This window comes from Lactuca serriola, chromosome 3 (assembly GCF_051521515.1).
Source record: "Lactuca serriola cultivar US96UC23 chromosome 3, Lser_US96UC23_V15, whole genome shotgun sequence".
In the NCBI taxonomy this organism is placed as follows: Eukaryota; Viridiplantae; Streptophyta; class Magnoliopsida; order Asterales; family Asteraceae; genus Lactuca; species Lactuca serriola.
This window is the reverse complement of record NC_136410.1, coordinates 240,275,919-240,301,083: the sequence shown is the minus strand read 5'-3', so window position 1 is coordinate 240,301,083 and position 25,165 is coordinate 240,275,919. Positions and strand designations below refer to the sequence as shown.

Genomic DNA, 25,165 nt, shown 5'->3' with positions numbered 1-25,165 from the left:
AATTCATGAAAGAAGAAATGTACTCCTTTGTACAAGAATTACAAATGGGAACTTGTTGAAAATCCTATAAACCAAAGGTTATTAGACTTGTGACAAAAAGGGTACACACAATTGTTTAAGTTACAATGCCATATATTTGAAACGAATAAGTTAGTTTATCTTAAACTTATGAATCATACATTAATGACTTACACTTTTTTTAGTTAATCTAATGACAAAAACGTTATATTAGTATTCAATATTTGATAAAAGTATTATCTATACATAGTCAAGACGTGTATTAATGTATCTAGTTGCATGACCCAATTGCTTGTATACATACAAATTACCTCCAAATTATTTATCTCCAAACAAGAAAAAAGAAAACCTAAAACCTCACTTATGGATGATTGGATTCTCACCTCTTAACCATTAGCTAATAAGAGGTAATAATCAATCATTCAAAACATATACAAACATAGCCTCCAAAATCAAGGAATATATAAACATTATTAGAACCTAATCGAATTCGAATTCAAGATTCAAGAATATGCAATTGGTTAACATTATATCAAGATACCAAAAACTAGGGTTTATTCACATCATTCAAACTACCTCCAAATTGGTAGCTTTTCAATTGATAAGTTGAACAACACAAGAATATACCTTGAAACTCATTCACTACTCAAAGACCCACCCTGCATTCCTTCGAACCACCAATCAGAGTTCCACCATTACTATTTGAAGAAATCCCAATTGATAAATTAGGGCAATAAACCCTCAAGATCCTCCGTCTAGCCCACCAAGAACCAGCCCTAAATCGAACCCTAGCCATCATTCTGATATTGAAATTAATCGACCCATGACTCCTCTCTCCAGTAATGCTATCTCGATCATCAACATACGCTGTCAAAGAAGCGAATGTTGCTTTAATGGAAGTCTGATTCTTCGTCCCCTGCACAAAAGGTGGCACAGTAGTCTCTGAAATTGAATCCGATTTGTGGAAGACGGCAGCTTCAATTTGATCATAGAAAAGAGTAATTTTGGAATTAGGGTTCCGAACAATGAAACGCGCGTCCCAATCGCCGGAAACTAACGAGTTTGATGAAATATTGAAGTTAGAAAGGGTTAGTGTTTCGACTCGGAACTGAGGGATTTGTGGGCGGAGGATGAGCCACATGGTGAAGATGATGATACCGGTGATGAGGATAGAACCGATTAATATGGCGAAGAAACGGTGGACGAAGGTGGCGCGTTGTTGGGACGCGTATGGATCGGAGTAGTAACGGTTTCCGGCAACGTGGAAGTATGTCCCGTGATTCTGTGGGGCAGTTGGAGGGGGAGCAACGTAAGGGTATGCGGTGGCGGTGTTTGGGTAGCCGGTGGCGGAGTGAGCTGGGTAGCCGGTGACGGGTCTGGATTGATCCGCCATTGAAGAGGTGGATTGGGATTGAAATTATGGGGAAAATTTTGATGATTGGTAGTTGGGTAAAGTATATAAATCATTGTAGGGGAAAGAGGAGCATCAATTTATCTCTTTGTGATCCGAATCTTGAAGCCTAACTCCACTAAATATCTACAGGATTTTCAAAAAAATGTCTAAGCAAATTGCAATCTCTTTCTAAGAATTTTGGGTTTGTTTTGAAATTAATCAACCTCTAACTTTTTCTTTAAATTTCTATTCATTGATACGATGTTGACATATTTTTTTTAAGATGTCAAATTCGGTTTTGTGTCACATATATTTGAAACGAATAAAGTTATTCTTTTTTGAAAGATTGATATGATGTAACGAATATTGTTGTCAATGATATGGGACAAGTGTTTTCTTAATATTATATGGACACTTGATGATAAAAATTATTATTATGTATTATCTTTGCCACTTCCAACGGTGACTTATCATCACCATACCGATCTCTCAACTTTTTTTTGATGATCATTAGGTTTCTCTTTGAAAGGCTATAATGGATTGAATATTTTCAATTCTTGAGTTGGGTGTAACTAGTTTTAATAAATTCAAACCTTAATTAAATGACATTTTTTTATGAGATAATAATAATTTTCAATTTCCTCAACATCAAAATGTTATATCTCTCCAATTTAATTTCTAAATATCATATTTATATTTCATAAAATTTTAAAATATAGTATATATCATTCTTAAATGTGACAACCCGAAATTTCTATCTTGTACAAACCCTACATTTCAATCTAGTCAAACTTACTTCTGCTAACTTTTAGCACAGTTTAGAGTCTATTTGAGCATTCTGAGCTTAATTCATCGAAAGAATAAGTGAGAGGAAGTGTCAATTGAAGTTGTAAACTATCAAACAAGCCCTAGCCATCATCATGAGGAGTTTACAGCCACACCATGTGAGTTTACGGGCGTAAACACATGGTGGCCATAAACCCCTAGTATATATATGACACTTAGTCATTTTTCATTCATTCTTCACCTTCCAAGTTAGAGAAATCAGATTCTCTCCCAAGGATCTTCAAGATTTTTCTTCCAATCTTCACAAATGTAAGTAAATCCTTCCATCTATGTGTTGTTACATCACTTCTTCTTGATTCATCCTTGAATCCATCCACAAATTCCATCTTTTGATCTAGATCTTCAAGATCTTCAAGAACACCAAGAACACAAAAGTGTTTTGGGCTGAAAACACCCTCCATTAGTCTTGAAATTGTAAATCTTTACCTCCTTTACATGTTTATTAATTAGGATAATGAGTTAAGGACTTGAAAACACCAAGAATCCAAGAACAAAGGGTGTTTACGGCCAAGGCAATCTCCCTTGGTCGTAAACCCTAATGATGGGTGCAAAGTTGCCACAACTCTTTCCTTAGCCTTAGAACTTGGTCTAGAACACTTCCAACTTGAGTTAAGGACCTTAAACATCAAATGGTAGAAGTCACCATGAGTTTACAGCCGTAAACTCATTAGGGCCGCAAACCCTAGGCCGTGAACTCATGGAGAGTTTACTCTTGGACCGTAAACTCCAAAGCAAGACCCTACAACCCTTAGATGCAACTCTATGATCTTCTAACACTTGAATCAAAGTGTTTTCCATGTTCTAGGGTGTCTTTACTTGCTTAATTAGTGGTATGATCACTAATTAGATACATATATGTGTCTTTATATGTTAAATAGGATCGGTGTGTGTGTGTTCAAGTCTTCGCTTGACACCCATCACCTTATCCATCTCTTTCATCCAAACCACTCACTACAGGTGAGTTCATACCCCTTAATCAACCTTTTAAATGTTTTTAAATGCTTTTAGGGGGGGGGATACAAGTTGAATCATTATAGTTATAATATCAATCACATGTGATTTATAACTATCAAACAAATGGATTTGCTATACTTTTAACTGTTTTATCAAACAAACTACTTCAAACTATTTATCAAACTCTTTTATATGTTACAATCTTTATCAATCTCGTTCTTAAATGCCAAGCCGCTTTTAAATCGTTTTATAAAGTGACATCAAGTCATCAATATTTATTATTAAACTCTTCAAAAGGTTTTACAAAACTTCTGTTAAACTTATATATATATATATATATATATATATATATATATATATATATATATATATATTGTCAATACCATGTCTAATGCATATATAGTTATATAAGTAAGGTTTGAAGGACTTAGGACTGATAACTCACTTTACATTCCTGTTCCTTGTTTGGTTGTGGACTTAAAGTACCCGGTTGCTTGTCCGAGTGTCGTTTGATCCTTACTTATATATTATGTATATATGTATAAGACATAATAGTTTTTATCTCAGTTCAATACATTCAGTTATACTACAATTCAGCTAGTAGACTATAATAGGTATATTTTAGAAAGATACTACTCATTACTTCTAGTACAATGGAACATACAAAGAGTCAGTTCATACATGAGTCAGAACATACTATAATGAGAAACAAACATAACTTACTATTATGAGTAACAAACAAGAACACATACATATACAAGTACAGAGAAGAGAAAATATACATATACATTTACAAGAAAACAGAAGGAACATACACCAACATAACATTTAGAATATGGGATTTACTTCTACATGACGCGGATTCCACCGTTATCATGTTGGTAACCAGAGTCTCCTGAAGGGAGAGCGGGCATTGTATGTATAGATCTATACATGACAGACTATCCTGCACCCCGACTGTTAGCTATAGTCCCCGGCCAACCATGCCAAGGGGTGACAAATGTCACATTTGTTTCGACGTCTTTCATCGTCATGTCCTATAGCCGTCAATCGGTATGGTTACAAATCTCACCTTACCTTATAATTCATTGGCTTTAAGGTAAGTAGTACTACGGTGGTTTTCACATACAAAACTACAGTTCTATAATATTTTCCCTAATACATTTACCTTGAAACGTTTTCTCATTAAACGATAATGTACAAACTATATTTTGATAACGACAGTTAGACTTGGGAAAAATACATACTCTTACAAACAAACAAACCGAACATTGGGTCTTGGTAGAAGACTACAATTTAGTAGAAAATATGGGATTTTCTAGGAAGATACGAACATTTTACAAACGGTTTACAAACATTTATAACGAACATTTTACTACAAGTAAACACTTATAACTTTACTACAAACATTGACAAACTTATACATTCAAACACTCACAAACATTTTCATACAAATAATGACACTAAAATGCTTATGAACTCACCAGCTTTAAACCTGATAAACTCTATCAAAATAACTTGTATTCTCAGGTCATTAGTAGACAGGTACCGATGCCAGGTTTTGAGAAGATGGAGCTCATTCAAGACTCATCTCTTATTGTGATTTACATTTTTGGTGTCTTATAAAATTCATAGAACACACTTGTATTAAATTGTATTATTAATGAAATGGATGATGTTGTTGCTTGTTTACTACTATGCTTTGTTGTGATACTGTACATAACGTCCTCCGCCCCAGATTGTTTCCGCCGTTCCGGATTTGGGGTGTGACAGATTGGTATCAGAGCATCGTTTATAGTGAATCGAGTGTATCAACCCATAAAAGATATACAAACTATAAACACAGCGGGATTAAAATACTCTGATCAAGAGTTTATACTTTTAAATAGTAAAATATTTAACCAAGTATACATACCTGCATTCATACTAAAACCAGTGTCTCTAGGACAGAACAAAAGTATTACGATTGTTGAACATCACAAGTAGAATCGGGGATGTATGGTCAGTTCTGGGAGTGACATATCCTGATCAACTATGTTGATCCGAGAAGTGATTAGCATATGCTCGAGAATGGTTGTGATGTGGCAACAAGTCTAAAAACTTACCAATACTACTACAATGAAAACATTAGAACAAAGCATAAACCTAAAATACTATAAGAGTATTTTGTTACCTTAATTACTTATCTGAGAACTAAAGGTCTTCATTAGTAGGTCAATAATTGCTAAGTGGATACGCTAAGGTTATATGTAACTAGGATGTCATAAACTTAGAACCTGTGACCTTTGCTTTACTCCCTGTTCCTTGTGGATTTGGAGTTAGGGTCACTTATTCGAAGGTCTATCATGTTTTGATTTCATATAACTGGTATGCACTATACAAGTATTGATGTAAATGATAAAGATCATCTTATAATTATCTAATTAGTACGTCTATTAATTATTTCTTTATCCCTATTCTCGCGTAGATAACATGGCTGGATTCCATCCCCACGACGACCCATACTTCCCAAACGAAGACAATGATGGATGGCTTGAAGAAGAGCCATAAGATGATCATCCAATCCCTTTGAATGATCACCATGCTGAGGGATTTTTTGATGGTTCTAACTCTGAGCCAGAAGTTGAGAACCTACCCCTGGTGGCTCCTGTCCCAAATCCTAACCCTCGTCAGGCTTTTCAAGGCCCGACGCCTCCTTAGGTAGAAAGCTTGGAAACATGGAGCCAAGAGTAGAATCAACCTATGCCATTCAATGGAGACCGAAGCTTTTACGACCTGAGCGAAGGAGGCTCAACAGACATGGTCTTGCCAATCTTAGTCCGCCGGGTTGCCCGAAACGAAATCCAGGGCAGGACATCTCTCCATCGCATCACGGAGGTTGAAGCCAATGCAAGAATGCATACTGTAACGCCCGTGTTTCTGGGCTTGCCATTTTTAGCAATGTAATAGTCTAGGTTAACCTTTGTAAACCCAATTTGAAATAATAAAAATGTATTATTTGTGAATTATGTGAATTACGTGATTTATGTGTGTTTTCTTAATTTTTATAATTTAATGAATTAAGAATAAAATGAGCGTCAAAATTAAAGTGTGAGATAAGCCCTATATCTTTGCATAAAGTTGTAGTGGTTGAAACAAGGATTCCGGAGATATAAGGAATGCCAAAATCCGAGTTATAACGAAGAAGTTATGACCTGTCGAACTTTCGCGACAGAACCGGCACGACGCCGAGTGACGTAAAATATGAATTTAAGATAGAGCGATATTTAGCCTTAGCGATCTAAACGAAAGTCGTAGATTTCGTTAAATCGAGAGCGTGCATAAAAGGAACGCCCAAATCTGACTTCGTATGAGGAAGTTATGATTTTTCTAAGTTTCGACTTAGCGGTATGCAGCCCGAATACTCGATTTGAGATCGAGCGGTTTTTAGCCGAAACAATCTAAATGAGAATCGAAGATCTCGTTGTTAGTAGCGAAACGATGAAAAGTTAGGCGAGAACGGACGTCAGACGAAGAAGTTATGAATTTATAACGAAGTTTTTCTGTCCCGGCCTTCTAAAAATAAATAATAAAAAATAAAGTCAAAATTAGCCGACGGAGTCTAAATGAAAGTTATAGAGTATGGTCTGACCTTCGCGTGGATATAAAGAACGTCGAAAACTGAGCTCGTATGCGAAAGTTACGCAATTTAGAAGTTCGACGAGTCAATTATGCCCCGCGTAATTTGAGTACGCCCCGCGTACTCAGGCGGATGCAAGTTGCCTGACCAATACTCGAGTGCCACAGATCGACGCATGCAGTGACGTCAAAGTACGCCCCGCGTAACCGAGTACGCCCCGCGTACTGAGTACGCCCTGCGTAAATTGAGATTACGCCCCGCGTAATCCCAGACCCTCAGCCTATAAATAGAACTCGAAATCAGCCATTTTCTCTTGTTCAAACTCTTCCCTCTCTCTAAGTTTTGCCTCGATTTGCGTGCCAATCATATCCCGAAGCCCCGGTATCATTCCCGAGCCCCGAAGCAAGATCCGAAGCCCCGAGGATCCCGAAGAGCGTTATTCCCGAGCCGAAGCTCTGCCTGCGAGGAGTTCGATTTTGGTGAAGATCTTCCAGATCTATCAAAGTATACTACTTCTATAAGCCGTAGTGCTGTCGGATCATCTTCTGATCAAATGAGTGTGTAGTTATTTTCTTTCCAACGCAATATTATGAAGTATTTAATATAAAATACGTGCAACGTGTAAATATTTTGTGGTTATATGTGTGAATGTATATTCACTCTCTTCTATCTCATAGATCTAATATATTCTCTATGAAATACGTGATATGTGTGTATGCCTCATCTGTTATGTGGAATATGTATTGATTAAAACATGCTATACAGGTTTTTAAACAATGTATAAAAATGTATATTTTTATCTACTAATATGTTGGGTAGAACATGGGTAGATAATTGGTGTGAAATAAACAGATGAGAGGCCTCGGTGTTATTGGTGTTATTCTAGTCATTCAGCAAAGTATGGATGACGACCACAGACTATTCTAGACTGTCTTGTGGAACACTAGCAGGCTCATTACCTGTAGGTGTTGTGAACGACGTGTTCACCGGTGTACTCTATCCCCCACATGGTTGCCTTTAGGACACTTATTGTTGAGGAAGCCCCTCTGCAGTAATGTCCGTCCCGATGAAAATACTGAAATAAGTTCCTTATAATAGACGTTATTTTTAGGAACGTAAGGTGAGGATAACGGGAATGGGTAATCGGGTTTATTGTTGATTGTTGTAATTAAATATAATTATTTTGGGTTTGAAAACCCTATATGCTCACCAGGCTCCCAAGCCTGACCCACTCAGTTGATTTGTATTACAGGAAGTGGTGCAAGAGCTTAAGATGGGCGAATCATCAAGTTGTTTTGTTTACAAGTCTGTATATGTATATATTTGTTGAACGACTTGTAATGTTATCGTTTATGCTTTATGATCTATATCGGAACATGACATCCCGACTTTTGATTATGAAATGAAATCATATTTCTATATGAAATGTTTTGATAAATATCTATTTTATCATGTTTTGTTTTTGGGAACAAATTCCGCATCTCTTTTAAAATCAAACGGATTTACTCTGAAAATGTTTAAAAAGCATAAATGAAATCGGTCTTTTCTGGCCGAGATTTTGGGGATGTCACAGTTGGTATCAGAGCATTAGTTTAAGCGAACTAGGAGTTTGTAGGATTTCTAGACTTAAACTTAATATGCTAAGTGGAGATTGTGAGATGTGTGTCTGATAAATTTTAGACACGAGCACTAGTTTATTTTAGGAAAGTTGCCTAAAATGCTTTTATGTGCTAAAAGTTATATGTTGCCATATATGATATTATTTGTTCGGATCTACGGTTTGTTGCCAACCGGATCTGAAGGTTTATGTGTTTAGGATTCTAAGCGTATGTATACGATATTAGAACTAGCATGTAATCGTTTGGAGTAATAAGGTGAAATTATTCGGTGTGTAGATCAAAATGGTGAGAACAAGAAGCGGAGTTGGAAATGCTGATGAAAACAGGAATCAACCGCCTGTAAATCAACAAGTACCTATTGTAGCTGATGCACCTGAGCCGATGACAATGGCTGGTGTACAAATGATGATTCAAATGATGTTGGATCGTCAGATGGAAGAAACAAGACGCCTGCTTAGGCAGAATCGTGAAGAACCGTCAATTCAAGCGGAAGAGCCCGAGGAGAATGGAGGGCAGTCTGAAGGAGAAAACTTTAGTGGGATCATTGGTCAAGACGAACAACCAGTGGTTAGACGCAATAACCAGTATGGAGGAAATGATGGTCGTGGGTGCAAGTATAAGGATTTCATGGCATCCAAACCACCATGTCTATCCGGAAGCCCGACGCCGGTGCAAGTTATGGACTGGGTCTCTGAAATGGAGACTATGTTTGAAAGTTGCGAATGTAGCAACAGGCAGAAGACCGCTCTTGCGATCCCTCTGCTAAAATCTGGCGTGTTGAGTTGGTGGAAGCTGTTAGCTGACTCTATGCCCAAGGGAGAAGCAAGCAAAATGTCTTGGGAAGACTTTGTGGAACAACTAAAACTGCAATACTGCTCCGAGCAGGACCTTCTGGAAATCAGTAATGAGTTTTCAGAATTTGAAGAAAGGGAAATTGAGCGTTACTGAATATGCTGCAAGTTTCACAGAAAAGATGAAGTTTATCCCATATTTGGTGCCTACAGAACTCTCTAAGGTCAACAAGTTTGCCCTTGGACTACCAGCGGACTATGGTCCAATGGTTAAGCAAGCAACCACATTGAAAGCCGCCATCTGGGATGCTAGAAATGTTGAGACCCAGATTAGGGAAAAAGGTCTGGAAAGGTCAGAGGTTGGTGAAAAGAGGAAAATCGATGGATTTTCAGGTTCCAGCAAGAAAAGTAAATTTTCGAAGTCTAGTTCGAAGGGAAGTGGAGGAAAGGTAGAGGCGAAATGGTGCGACAAGTGCAAGAAGAAGCATCATGGGAAGTGTGGCGGGGAAACCACATGCTTCAAATGTGGAAAGCCAGGGCATTATGCCAATGACTGCACCTTCACCAACAATGTTTGTTATGGTTGTGGTGAGGAGGGGCACATCTCAAGGGATTGTCCGAAAAAGAAGGAAGCAGCAAGACCCAACATTCCGCCAAAGCCAAAGGCGAGAGCATTCCAGATGACACTGGAAGCTGCTAAAGATGAAGTTGATGTCGCTTCAGGTACCTTTCTCGTTAACAAATTGCCTGCCCAAATTTTATTTGATTCTGGAGCCAACTACTCCTTTATATCGCATGAATTTGGTAGAAAACTAGCCTTGCTTGTTGTTAGACTAGATAATGTTTTATTAGTCGAAGTTGCTAGTGGCAAGTTTGTACCTGTTAGCTATCATATGAAAAACATCTTAATTGATCTGAATGGGAATAAGTTCCACGAGGAATTATTGCCTATCGAACTTAACGGTTTCGACATCGTTTTGGGAATGGATTGGCTTAGCGCCAATGATGCCGAAATTTTATGTAAGAAGAAAATAGTGAAAGTGAATCCGCCTGGGAAGGAATCGTTTATGGTGTATGGAGATAAATGCAGAGTAAATTCTGGGATCATTTCTCTAATGAAAGCTAGAAAATGTTTGACCAAGGGGTGTACATCATACTTAGCATTCGTGATCGATGCTAAGAAGGAAAAGAAGGTGATGTAAAATATTCCTGTCATGTGTGATTATCCGGAAGTATTTCCCGAAGATCTTCCTGGATTACCACCCGATCGGCAAGTAGAATTTCGTATCGACTTGTTTCCCGGAACAACGCCAATTGCAAAAGCACCTTATCGATTAGCACCGACGGAGATGAAGGAGCTGATGATGCAACTTCAGGAGTTATTGGACAAAGGTTTCATAAGACCTAGTTCATCACCCTGGGGAGCTCCGGTGTTATTCGTAAAGAAGAAAGATGGAAGCATGAGGATGTGCATTGATTACCGAGAGCTGAATAAGGCAACAATAAAGAATAGATATCCGTTTCCGAGGATTGATGACCTATTCGATCAGCTACAAGGTTCAAGTTATTTTTCAAAGATCGACCTAAGGTCAGGATATCATCAGCTAAAGGTAAGAGAGTAGGATATAGAGAAGACTGCATTCAGAACGCGATATGGACATTACGAGTTTTTGGTTATGTCGTTTGGACTAACCAATGCTCCAGCAGCATTCATGGATTTAATGAACAGGGTTTGTAATCCGTTCCTTGATAAATCTGTGATAGTCTTCATTGATGACATTCTGATTTATTCAAAAAGCCAAGAAGAGCATGGCAGACACTTGCGAGAAGTGTTGGAAGTCTTGAAAAAGGAGAAGCTGTATGCGAAGTTCTCCAAATGTGATTTTTGGATTCGTGAAGTCCAATTCTTGGGTCACGTGGTCAACCAAGAAGGGATAATGGTTGATCCAGCGAAGATCGAAGCTGTGATGAAGTGGGAACAACCGAAAAGTCCCACGGAGATCCGAAGCTTTTTAGGATTAGCCGGATATTACCGAAGATTTATCCAAGGCTTTTCTTCGATCGCTAGTCCATTAACAACTTTGACCCACAAAGGAGCTACTTATGCTTGGAATGATAAGCATAAAGAAGCATTCGAGAAGCTAAAGAAGAAACTATGCGAGGCACTGATACTTTCTCTACCCGATGGAGTTGAAGACTTCGCTGTTTATAGCGATGCATCTGGGGTTGGATTGGGTTGTGTTTTGACCCAAAGAGAAAAGGTGATAGTATATGCGTCTCGACAGCTGAAAGAGCATGAAAAGAACTACCCGACTCATGATTTGGAGTTGGCAGCGGTAGTTTTCGCTCTGAAAATATGGAGGCATTACCTCTATGGCACGAAGTGCAAACTTTTCACTGATCATAAGAGTCTCCAATATCTCTTTATTCAGAAAGAATTGAATATGAGGCAACGACGATGACTGGAATTACTTAAAGACTACGACTGTGAGATACTTTACCACCCCGGTAAAGCCAATATTGTTGCTGATGCTCTCAGTCGGAAAGTCAATCTTGAAAGGAGAAGGCCAAGAGCGTTGAGAATTGAAGTTGTCTCGACTATTTTGGAAAGTATCAAGAAAGCTCAAAGCGAAGCTTCTGAGAAGAATGACCGAAAGGAGGAACGTTCGTTGGTGTTCGGTATAAACAGTCACAGACTAAAGGTGTTCCAAGATCGGATTTGGATACCTAAGACAGGAGGAGTCAGAGATCTTCTGATGGAAGAAGCTCACAAAACCATGTACTCGATTCATCCCGGTAGCACAAAAATGTATAGGGACCTGAAACCCTATTATTGGTGGCCGACGATGAAGCTTGACATTGCGAAGTATGTGGCCGAGTGTGTGACCTGTGCAAGAGTCAAGGCACAACATCAGAAACCATACGGCGGTTTAGAACCATTACCTGTGCCTATGGGTAAGTGGGAAGACATTGCTATGGATTTTGTCACTAAACTACCCAGAACAAAAAGTGGTCATGACATGATTTGGGTGGTCGTTGATCGATTCACTAAGAGTGCGCATTTCATAGCAGCCAACTAGAAATGGTCTATGGAAAAGCTTGCGAATTCTTACGTGAAGGAAATTGTGAGGCTTCACGGTGTTCCGCTAACGATTGTGTCGGATCGTGATAGTCGTTTCACCTCACGATTTTGGAAAAGTCTACAAGAGGAATTGGGTACCAAGTTGTGTTTAAGTACAGCTTACCATCCGCAGACTGATGGTCAGAGCGAAAGAACGATACAAACACTTGAAGATATGCTGAGAGCGTGTACCTTGGAATTCCTAGGTAATTGGGATGAACATTTACCTTTGGTAGAATTTTCCTATAATAATAGTTTTCACTCGAGCATAAAGATGGCACCTTATCAAGCATTGTATGGACAGAAGTGTCGTACGCCGTCTTGTTGGCTTGAGGCTGGGGAAAAGCAGTTTATGGGACCGGAGATAGTCCATCAAACTGCTAAAAAGTTGAGAATAATTAGGGAAAGAATGTTAGCAGCTCAGGACCGTCAAAAGAGCTATGCTGACAAAAAGCGAAGACCGATGACTTTTGAAGTTGGAGATTCAGTTTTGCTTAAAGTCTCACCGTGGAAGGGACTTATAAGATTTGGTAAAAGGGGAAAGTTAAGTCCAAGGTTTATTGGACCGTTTAAAGTTCTTCAAAGAATTGGGAATCAAGTTTACAAGCTCGAACTACCAGAAGAACTGAATGGAATTCATAACACTTTTCATGTGTGTTACTTGAGGAAGTTCACGGGAGAAGTTCCCGACATAATTCCACTTTCGGATTTGAGGATCGATGAGAACAAAAGGTTGATTGAGGAACCGGAGGCAATCGTTGACCGAAAGACTAAGAAATTGCGACGTAAGATGGTTGAGTTAGTGCTTGTCCGATGGAAACACACGAATGGGCCGAATCTCACCTGGGAGACGGAGAGTGACATGATGAGTCGCTATCCGCATTTGTTTGCTGGTGTGTGATTCCGGGGACGGAATCATTCTAAAGTGGAGAGAATTGTAACGCCCGTGTTTCTGGGCTTGCCATTTTTAGCAATGTAATAGTCTAGGTTAACCTTTGTAAACCCAATTTGAAATAATAAAAATGTATTATTTGTGAATTATGTGAATTACGTGATTTATGTGTGTTTCCTTAATTTTTATAATTTAATGAATTAAGAATAAAATAAGCGTCAAAATTAAAGTGTGAGATAAGCCCTATATCTTTGCATAAAGTTGTAGTGGTTGAAACAAGGATTCCGGAGATATAAGGAATGCCAAAATCCGAGTTATAACGAAGAAGTTATGACCTGTCGAACTTTCGCGACAGAACCGGCACGACGCCGAGTGACGTAAAATATGAATTTAAGATAGAGCGATATTTAGCCTTAGCGATCTAAACGAAAGTCGTAGATTTCGTTAAATCGAGAGCGTGCATAAAAGGAACGCCCAAATCTGACTTCGTATGAGGAAGTTATGATTTTTCTAAGTTTCGACTTAGCGGTATGCAGCCCGAATACTCGATTTGAGATCGAGCGGTTTTTAGCCGAAACAATCTAAATGAGAATCGAAGATCTCGTTGTTAGTAGCGAAACGATGAAAAGTTAGGCGAGAACGGACGTCAGACGAAGAAGTTATGAATTTATAACGAAGTTTTTCTGTCCCGGCCTTCTAAAAATAAATAATAAAAAATAAAGTCAAAATTAGCCGACGGAGTCTAAATGAAAGTTATAGAGTATGGTCTGACCTTCGCGTGGATATAAAGAACGTCGAAAACTGAGCTCGTATGCGAAAGTTACGCAATTTAGAAGTTCGACGAGTCAATTATGCCCCGCGTAATTTGAGTACGCCCCGCGTACTCAGGCGGATGCAAGTTGCCTGACCAATACTCGAGTGCCACAGATCGACGCATGCAGTGACGTCAAAGTACGCCCCGCGTAACCGAGTACGCCCCGCGTACTGAGTACGCCCTGCGTAAATTGAGATTACGCCCCGCGTAATCCCAGACCCTCAGCCTATAAATAGAACTCGAAATCAGCCATTTTCTCTTGTTCAAACTCTTCCCTCTCTCTAAGTTTTGCCTCGATTTGCGTGCCAATCATATCCCGAAGCCCCGGTATCATTCCCGAGCCTCGAAGCAAGATCCGAAGCCCCGAGGATCCCGAAGAGCGTTATTCCCGAGCCGAAGCTCTGCCCGCGAGGAGTTCGATTTTGGTGAAGATCTTCCAGATCTATCGAAGTATACTACTTCTATAAGCCGTAGTGCTGTCGGATCATCTTCTGATCAAATGAGTGTGTAGTTATTTTCTTTCCTACGCAATATTATGAAGTATTTAATATAAAATACGTGCAACGTGTAAATATTTTGTGGTTATATGTGTGAATGTATATTCACTCTCTTCTATCTCATAGATCTGATATATTCTCTATGAAATACGTGATATGTGTGTATGCCTCATCTGTTATGTGGAATATGTATTGATTAAAACATGCTATACAGGTTTTTAAACAATGTATAAAAATGTATATTTTTATCTACTAATATGTTGGGTAGAACATGGGTAGATAATTGGTGTGAAATAAACAGATGAGAGGCCTCGGTGTTATTGGTGTTATTCTAGTCATTCAGCAGAGTATGGATGACGACCACAGACTATTCTAGACTGTCCTGTGGAACACTAGCAGGCTCATTACCTGTAGGTGTTGTGAACGACGTGTTCACCGGTGTACTCTATCCACCACATGGTTGCCTTTAGGACACTTATTGTTGAGGAAGCCCCTCTGCAGTAATGTCCGTCCCGATGAAAATACTGAAATAAGTTCCTTATAATAGACGTTATTTTTAGGAACGTAAGGTGAGGATAACGGGAATGGGTAATCGGGTTTATTGTTGATTGTTGTAATTAAATATAATTATTGTGGGTTTGAAAACCCTATATGCTCACCAGGCTCCCAAGCCTGACCCACTCAGTTGATTTGTATTACAAGAAGTGGTGCAAGAGCTTAAGATGGGCGAATCATCAAGTTGTTTTGTTTACAAGTCTGTATATGTATATATTTGTTGAACGACTTGTAATGTTATCGTTTATGCTTTATGATCTATATCGGAACATGACATCTCGACTTTTGATTATGAAATGAAATCATATTTCTATATGAAATGTTTTGATAAATATCTATTTTATCATGTTTTGTTTTTGGGAACAAATTCCGCATCTCTTTTAAAATCAAACGGATTTACTCTGAAAATGTTTAAAAAGCATAAATGAAATCGGTCTTTTCTGGCCGAGATTTTGGGGATGTCACACATACCATCCACACAAAATTCATCTTGAAGATGCTCGTGAGAGGTCTTGGAGAGACCACGAGGCCCTGCTACAAGCACTAGTTGAAACTCGAGCTGAAGTCATAGAGCTCCGAGTACGCTAGAGGGTGTATGAAAGACATCTTCTTGATATGGAGCACCAACTAGCTGAACTAAGGGTTCACCCGAGGGATAACCGTCACCAGTAGGAGATGCTCTACCTTTCTTCCTTAGGTATAAGGAATCGTTTTCCTATCTATGCCCCATGTAGCACTTTTCTATGTAACTATCCCTGTATTGTAAGTACTTTTTAGTTAGGATTTTATGCTGTCAAAGCTTTTCTACTTCGGATATGAAGTAAGACCTACTCCAAGGTTAATTTTCCCAAACTTATTACATCTTAAATATCAATGATATTGACAGCCGGCTAATTCTTGTGACAATCCTGGTTCAAATACTTTCATTCTTCTATCAATAGAATTCTATCTAAAGCTCACTTTCGTCAAATTATTGAGTTGTGGTAATTTAGCTCAAGGATCACTTCCAAATCTTGTCAAAGGTTGGATCATGTTATCCACCAACCAATGATAGCCGAGTTCGAAATAGCAATCGTCTAGTGACCATTCTACGAACTTACTTCAACTCTTTACCAGTACTGCATCATAGGGATGTAGGTCAAACCATCGAGAACAGTTTAACAAAACGAAAAATTTACATTCACGTGAAAAAGTAGAATACATCTAGTACGAATCACTCACGAACTCCTTTATTTCGTATAATCATGTCGTCATCCAGAAATAGTCAGCCGAACGACGAAACCCCGATCCTTCATATAGACGCCACTACCTTCCAAGCCATGGTAACAGCTGCCGTGGCAGCTGTCCTTGCACACTACAGCGCTGGCAACGCAAACAAGGCTGGCAAAGGTGTTGAAAGTTCAAATTGTTGTAACAATCCGGGAAGTCAACAAATGATAACAATCATATAAACACAAAGCCACAAATCTGAGCATAAGAAATGAAAGCGTCAAGCCCAAAAGGAGCGTAAGCGATCCCAAAGACTTGCCATGCAACAACAGCAAGTGGCGACCCCTGCCACTTCAGCACCGATCAAACCATATAAAGGAACACTCCCGGAGTGTGACAAGTGTAATTTTCATCATAAAGGTGTTTGTCGTGATTTGCAATGCAACAATTGCAACTGAATGGGGCACACTACTCGTGTCTGTAGAGCGCCGTCACGAACCATCTTCCAGACCACTAGCATCGGAGTCAGCCCAACTTGCTATGGTTGTGGTGAAACCGGACACTATAAAAGGAATTGTCCAAAAGGGAGGAACAACGAAAGCACTCGTGTCCACATAACTCCGACCCGACACATCACTTCCACCACCGACGCTGGTACAATCCAGATATGTCATATATGCGGTGGGATAGGACATCTCAAGAAGGATTGTCCAATAACAAAGAACTCTGGCGCAGACGGGAAGATACTAAGGATCACTGCTGCAAGAGAGACTACTCCGGACCCACGTTGTAATACTAGGGCATTTCAATATAGTAGACTTATAACCTGTTAAAAACTAGTGCAACTCGAGTCTTAACTTTTGCGAGATCCCTTCAGTCAAGGGACTCTCGTGCTACGTATACTTGCTTTTTGTAGTATACTTTGTTCGCAACATTAGTTTCATAGATAAAACTAAAATACTAAAACTCCGTCAAAGTTGAACCATTATGTTTTGTAACACCTTTATGAACTAGTCTAACGCCTCTTATTCCGAGTAGTCCAACATTATCATGTAACTTGAGTCAATTCGATCCTCACAATGCCAGTTTCGTGCGCAAATATCTTTTCCCCGTAATCGCCTTTCTAGCGAAGCCGTCATTCCAAAACTCCGAGGTACTCATGCGTAGAGTATCTTATGTTTCGTATCCTTCTGAAGGAACCTCAACAAACCTCCTCGATATACCGCTCATGCAGTACATCAAGTTTAATCCGAAGACCCATACGGTTAATCTATTGCTGATGAATGTATACGCAAGGGTGGTATATAATCAAGCTTCTACAGGCTGAGAATTGATGATTCCGCTTTAATTTCTTTTCCTTGTTTGGATGTGAGCTTAGAGAAGAATCATTTATCCGATTGCCTTTTCAATCTTAATTATATACGACTCGTATACGTGAAGCTGTGATTGATGAACCAAATATGACTTCTATTATGAACTTCAGGACGGAGACTGCTCAAGACTATGAGTGATCGTGCTGCCATGCGAATAAACTTAGGAGCCAAACAAAGGCCCTTCCCGCCGATCGGGACAAGAGATACAGATAGAATAGAAGTACTTATCCTTTCTTTAATTCATGAGTAATTGTACTTTCTTTTAGAATTCCCCGACACCTTTCCAGGAGAGCTTCCACGATTTACCTCCGCTATGTCAAGTCGAGTTCAGAATCGACTAAATTCCAGGGGCTACCCCAGTAGCCAAATCGCCCTACCATCTAGCACCTGCAGAGATGCAAGAACTATCCGGTCAACTTAACGAACTGCTTAGCAAGGGCTTTGTAAGACCAAGCTTCTCACTCTGGGGAGCTCCGATCTTATTCGTCAAGAAGAAAAATGGATTGTTTCGTATGTGCATCGAAAATAGAGAAGCTCTATGCGAAGTTCTCTAAATGCGAGTTTTAGATTCGAAGAGTTGAATTCCTGTGACAAGTTGTTAGTGAAGAGGGAATTCATGTGGACCCTTCCAAAATCAATGCCATTGAGAACTGGTCAACACCGAAGACGCCTACAGAAATTCGCAAATTTCTAGGCCTCGCTGGCTACCATCGTAGGTTCATTTAGAACTTCTCTTGATTCGCGAAACCTCATATGACTTTGACCCAGAAGGGCGTGGCCTTTGACTGGGAAGAAAAGCAAGAGAAAACATTCAAACGCTAAAGTGAGCCTTATGCACCGCACCGATACTATCCCTCCCATAAGGAATAGAAGACTTCGTGGCCTGCTGCGATGCATCCAATCAAGGGCTTGGTTGTATTCTGATACAACGAGGTAAGGTCATTGCTTATGCCTCTCGGCAGCTTAAGACACTCGAAACCAGCTATACAACACACGATCTGGAGTTAGGGGCAGTGGTATTTGCTCCGAAGGTCCGGGGATCATTCGGGAAACGACAGAGAAGATCGTTCAGATTCGTGAACAATTGAAATCCTCTAGAGACTGACAGAAAATCTAGCTAACAAGAGAAGGAGACCTTTGGAATTCCAGGTGGGAGACCGTGTTCTTTTGAAAGTCTCACCCTGGAAGGGCTTGATATGCTTCAGAAAGCGTGGAAAGCTAAATCCAAGATACGTAGGGCCTTTCGAGATTCTCGTTAGAATTGGCCCTGTAGCTTACAAAATCAATCTACCCCGCGAACTCAGTAACATACATTTTACTTTCCACGTCTCGAACTTGAAAAGGTGCCTATCTGACGAGACTCTTGTTATCCCACTTGACGAGATCGAGATCAACAAGAGCCTCAACTTCAAGAAAGAACAAGTAGAGATCATGGACCAAGAGGTCAAGCAAACGAAACAAAGCAGTAGCCCGATAGTGACGGTTCATTGGAGCGCCAAGCGAGGACCTGAATTCACATGGGAGTGCGAGGATCAGTGAAACTGAAATATCCTCATCTTTTACTTAGTTATTTGTAACTATTTATTTCTTAAACTCTAATTTCAGGACGAAATTCCCTCTAACAGGGGGATGATGTGACAACCCAAAATTTCTATCTTGTACAAACCCTACATTTCAATCTAGTCAAACTTACTTCTGCTAACGTTTAGCACAGTTTAAAGTCTATTTGAGAATTTCGAGCTTAATTCATCATAAGAATAAGTGAAAGGAAGTGTCAAATGTAGTTGTAAACTATCAAACAAGCCCTAGCCATCATCATGAGGAGTTTACGACCACACCATGTTAGTTTACGGTCATAAACACATGGTGGCCGTAAACCCTTAGTATATATATGACTCTTAGTCATTTTCATTCTTTCTTCACCTTCCAAGCTAGAGAAATCAGATTCTCTCCTAAGGATCATCAAGATTTTTCTTCCAATCTTCACAAATGTAAGTAAATCCTTCCATCTATGTGTTCTTACATCACTTCTTCTTGGTTCATCCTTGAATCCATCCATAAATTCCATCTTTTGATCTAGATCTTCAAGATCTTCAAGAACACCAAGAACACAAAAGTGTTTTAAGCCGAAAACACCCTCCATTAGCCTTGAAATTGTAAGTCTTTACCTCCTTTACATGTTTATTAGTTAGGATATTGAGTTAAGGACTTGAAAACACCAAGAATCCAAGAACAAATGGTGTTTAAGGCCAAGGCAATCTCCCTTGGCCGTAAACCCTAATGATGGGTGAAAAGTTACCACAACTCTTTCTTAGCCTTAGAACTTGGTCTAGAACACTTCCAATTTGAGTTAAGTACCTTAAACATCAAATGGTAGAAGTCAACATGAGTTTACAGCCGTAAACTCATTAGGGCCGCAAACCCTAGGCCGTGAACTCATGGAGAGTTTACTCTTGGACCGTAAACTCCAAAGCAAGACCCTACAACCCTTAGATGCAACCCAATGATCTTCTAACACTTGAATCAAAGTGTTTTCTATGTTCTAGGGTGTCTTTACTTGCTTAATTAGGGGTATGATCACTAATTAGATACATATATGTGTCTTTATATGTTAAATAGGATCGGTGTGTGTGTGTTCAGGTCTTCACTTGACACCTAGCACCTTATCCAACTCTTTCATCCAAACCACTCACTATAGGTGAGTTCATACCCCTTAATCAACCTTTTAAATGTTTTTAAATGCTTTTATGGGGGGGGGGGGGGATACAAGTTGAATCATTATAGTTATAATATCAATCACATGTGATTTATAACTATCAAACAAATGGATTTGCTATACTTTTAAATGTTTTATCAAACAAACTACTTCAAACTATTTATCAAACTCTTTTATATGTTACAATCTTTATCAATCTCGTTCTTAAATGCCAAGCCGCTTTTAAATCGTTTTATAAAGTGACATCAAGTCATCAATATTTATTATTAAACTCTTCAAAAGGTTTTACAAAACTTTTGTTAAACTTATATATATATATATATATATATATATATATATATATATATATATATATATTGTCAACCATGTCTAATGCATATATAGTTATATAAGTAAGGTTTGAAGGACTTAGGACTGATAACTCACTTTACATTCCTGTTCCTTGTTTGGTTGTGGACTTAAAGTACCCGGTTGTTTGTCCGATTGTCGTTTGATCCTTAGTTATATATTATGTATATATGTATTAGACATAATAGCATTTATCTAAGTTCAATACATTCAGTTATACAAAAATTCAACTAGTAAACTATAATAGGTATAGTTTAGAAAGATGCTACTCATTACTTCTAGTACAAAGGAACATACAAAGAGTCAGCTCATACATGAGTCGGAACATACTATAATGAGAAACAAACATAACTTACTATTATGAGTAACAAACAAAAACACATACATATACAAGTACAAAGAAGAGAAAATATACATATACATTTACAAGAAAACAGAAGGAACATACACCAACATAGCATTTAGAATATGAGATTTACTTCTACATGACGCGGATTCCACCGTTATCATGTTGGTAACCAGAGTCTCCTGGAGGGAGAGCGGGCATTGTGTGTATAGATCTATACGGGACAGACTATCCCGCACCCCGACTGTTAGCTACAGTCCCCGGCCGACCAAGCCAAGGGGTGACAAATGTCACATTTGTTTCGACGTCTTTCATCGTCGTGTCCTACAATCGTCAATCAGTATGGTTACAAATCTCACCTTACCTTATAATTCATTGGCTTTAAGGTAAGTAGTACTACGGTGGTTTTCACATACAAAACTCTTATCTTATTGTGATTTACATTTTTGGTGTCTTATAAACTTCACAGAACACACTTGTATTAAATTATATTATTAATGCAATGGATGATGTTGTTGCTTGTTTACTACTATGCTTTGTTATGATATTGTACATGACATCCTCCGCCGCAAAACGTTTCCGCCATTCCGGTTTTGGTACATCACTAAATCACTGGCTGGAGTATATAGCAACATCATGAATTTGATACATCACTAAATCACTGGCTGGAGTATATCAGCAACATCATGAATTTGATACATCACTATCGATTTTTTGTTGCTTTCACTAGAATTACGTAGATGAATAGTATCAAAAGTGTCTCCATGATAAACGTCATTGTTGTCATCGCCCACTGCTTCATGAAGAGAAAGAACATCGACCAGGAACTCCATGAATCATAAGCCGATCACTGTAATACATGTTCAGAAATGTGATCGAAAGTTCATTCACCTTCGACTTTCTTTAAAAATTAATCTAAATTCCTAAAAATTACTAAAAAAATCATAAATGATCCCACTCTTTAATCTACAACAAAAAATTTACAATTCATATAATCATTCATAGAAACATATTTTTAAATCACAAACCAACAATCGACATGATATGAAAAAAGTCAGCAGGAAACCGTTTCAAAGCAACAAAATTGTAAATCACAAATCAACAATCGACATGATATGTAAAAATCAACAAGAAACCGATTGAAAGCAACAAAAAATCGATTTGAGAAGTTATCAGAGGCTGAAAATTTTGGATCAAAAGTGTCGGAAATCGATTTGATTGTAACTTACCTGGTTCGTTGTGAACGAAGACAAACTTCCAGATTGTGCATGCGATTTCATTCCCCAGTGTCTTAACAATCTATGAAGTGGTGTTTGTAGACAACGATTGTAGGGGGAAATTGGTGGTGATTGTGGCGTAAATCAGTACTGACTGAGGTTAACAATCGATCCATAGTGAGTGCGTCCAATTCGATCCTCAGTGTGGTGTTGAAAGTGGTGGAAATCAACATCAGAGACATTCGTCGGACGGAGGCGAAGACTGGAGAGGGGAGGCATGAAGAAGATGAGATAAGAGAGAGAAAGAGAGAAAGAAGACGTAATAGGAGAGAGAGAGGTTCAACTAAAATTAATTATAACTAGAAAGGTTACCCCCGCTACGCGGGGGCCAAAAGCTTTCAATGTTGTTTCCGAATCGATAAATATGACAGACGTAGAAAGTGCGAGGATGACAAGCCCGGGCTTTGCCCCGGACTGTTTTGTTCATGTTTTTATGAAAAAATGTAAAAGTTTTGACTGCAAGGACCAAAAGTGTGAAAATGGATAAAGAATTAAAGCGGTAGGAATTCGCAAGTTTTTAGAATAGGGATCTAAGTTGTCGAACCGTTAAAGTTTTGTGGCCAAACTTTAAATATTAAAAGGTTCCTAAATAGAAAAGGGATCAAAGTTGTCAAACTGTTAAATTTTTGTGGCCAAACTTTAAATATTAAAAGGTTCCTAAAAAATGTAAAAATATCGATTATAAGGACCAAAAGTGTCAAAATGGCTAAAAAATAAGGACCAAAGTTGTAAAACCGTTAAAGTTTTGTGGCCAAACTTTAAATATTAAAAGGTTCCTAAAAATGTAAAAATATCGATTATAAGGACCAAAAGTGTCAAAATGGCTAAAAAATAAGGACCAAAGTTGTCAAACCGTTAAAGTTTTGTGGCCAAACTTTAAACATTAAAAGGTTCCTAAATAGAAAAGGGATCAAAGTTGTCAAACCGTTAAAGTTTTGTGGCCAAACTTTAAATATTAAAAGATTCCTAAAAAATGTAAAAATATCGATTACAAGGACCAAAATGGTCAAAATGGCTAAAAAATGAGGACCAAAGTTGTCAAACCGTTAAAGTTTTGTGCCCAAACTTTAAATATTAAAAGTTTCCTAAATAGAAAAGTGATCAAAGTTGTCAAACCGTTAAAGTTTTGTGGCCAAACTTTAAATATTAAAAAGTTCCTAAAAAATATAAAAATATCGATTACAAGGACCAAAAGTGTCAAAATGGCTAAAAAATGAGGACCAAAGTTGCCAAAGTACAGGGACCAATTCTGCAAAAAAAAACAACATAAAATCCAAGGAATAAAATAGACAAAAATTGTGGAAGTTCACTATTCATAAGAAACAATTTCCATAATATATATATATATATATATATATATATATATATATATATATATATATATAATTAGTTAATAAATTGAAATATTGATATGTTTTATGTCCATTGTGCCCTTGTGATCTTTTTCAAAAAGTCTAACATACCATTAAGATTAGCAATAATTACAGTTATACCATCATCAATCTAATCCGTCCAAAAAATTGATCAAACGTTTTTAGTTCTTGGAAAACTTTGAGTTCTCAAATAATCATTCCTCTCTCTCTCTCTCTCTCTATATATATATATATATATATATATATATATATATATATATATATATATATATATATATATATATATATATATATATATATATATATATGCTAAGTTAATTTCCTTATTTGCCCTTTAACGAAAAAATTAGTTGTCCCTATTAATATGCTATTCCTTAATCCTCAATTTATGGATATCATATTTCAAATCTTCCTATCTTCCTATTATAATAAAACTGCATTAAAAATCACATAAAATCAGTATGAATTTTCGGATTTCGTATTCTATACAAATTTAGCTCTAAAATGTAATCACCTTAAAGATAAGGGAAATCTCCGGAAAAGTCCCAATATTTTACCCTGGTTTACAAAAATTACCAAATTAAAATTTGTTTACGAAAAAGTCTCAATTACTAGAAAAAAATGACGATTTGGTCATTTTTTCCCGGTTTCATTACTTACTCGTTTTTAATAAAGTCCCATTATTTTACCATAATTTACAAATAAGTCCTAAATTATGGTAAAATAATGGGACTTTAATGAAAATTATGGTAAAATAATGAGACTTTAATGAAACCGAGTAAGTATTGAACCGATAAACCGGAAAAAAGGTCAAATCGTCATTTTTTCCGGTAATCGAGACTTTTTCATAAACCAGTTTTAGTTTGGGACTTTTTCGTAAATTAGGATGAAATATTAGGACTTTTCTGAAGATTTCCCTAAAGATAATGCAACATCTTACCTTAAATTTTCGGATTTCAAATTTCAAATCTTCCTATTCCAATAAACATGCATTAAAAATCACATAAATGCAGGAATAATTTTTCAATTATATTTCGTCTATCTATATCTATATAATTCTATACAAATTTAGCACTAAAAATGTAATCACCTTAAAAGATAACGGAACATCTTACCTTAAATTTCGTAAACATCACAATCCTTTCAGTTATTGAATTATATATTCACCGGTTACTTGGATATATGGTATTCTGCTTCGTATTCTTTCTATTTCGACTGCATCTCAGAATTTCTGCTTCATCAAAGTTCAACGCATAAGGTTAGTATTTATTCTATCGTTCATATTTCTACATTTATTTGCTTCTCCTTCATCTTCTTCATGGTTTGTGTTTGATATCGAACCTTCATTCTTATAAAATATACTATACATGATTAATGGAATTAGCATTAATCATTTGATTCATC

At 37.7% G+C, this 25,165-nt stretch overlaps 1 protein-coding gene and 1 long non-coding RNA gene across 2 annotated transcripts in view; both read right to left on the bottom strand.

Annotated features, from left to right (window-relative positions):
* Positions 1–470: 470 nt before the first annotated feature.
* LOC145093761 (NDR1/HIN1-like protein 10) lies at positions 471–1,622 on the bottom strand. The gene has a single exon (XM_079031996.1). It carries the CDS (start codon positions 1,409–1,411, stop codon positions 665–667), a length of 747 nt encoding a protein of 248 aa, XP_078888122.1. The 5' UTR covers positions 1,412–1,622; the 3' UTR covers positions 471–664.
* Positions 1,623–24,873: 23,251 nt separating this feature from the next.
* LOC145093758 (uncharacterized) overlaps positions 24,874–25,165 on the bottom strand; it is a 28,348-nt gene continuing 28,056 nt past the window's right edge. Inside the window, exon 11 of the long non-coding RNA XR_013703064.1 lies at positions 24,874–24,992. This is a non-coding gene — a long non-coding RNA (uncharacterized LOC145093758). The remainder of the gene's footprint in view (positions 24,993–25,165) is intronic.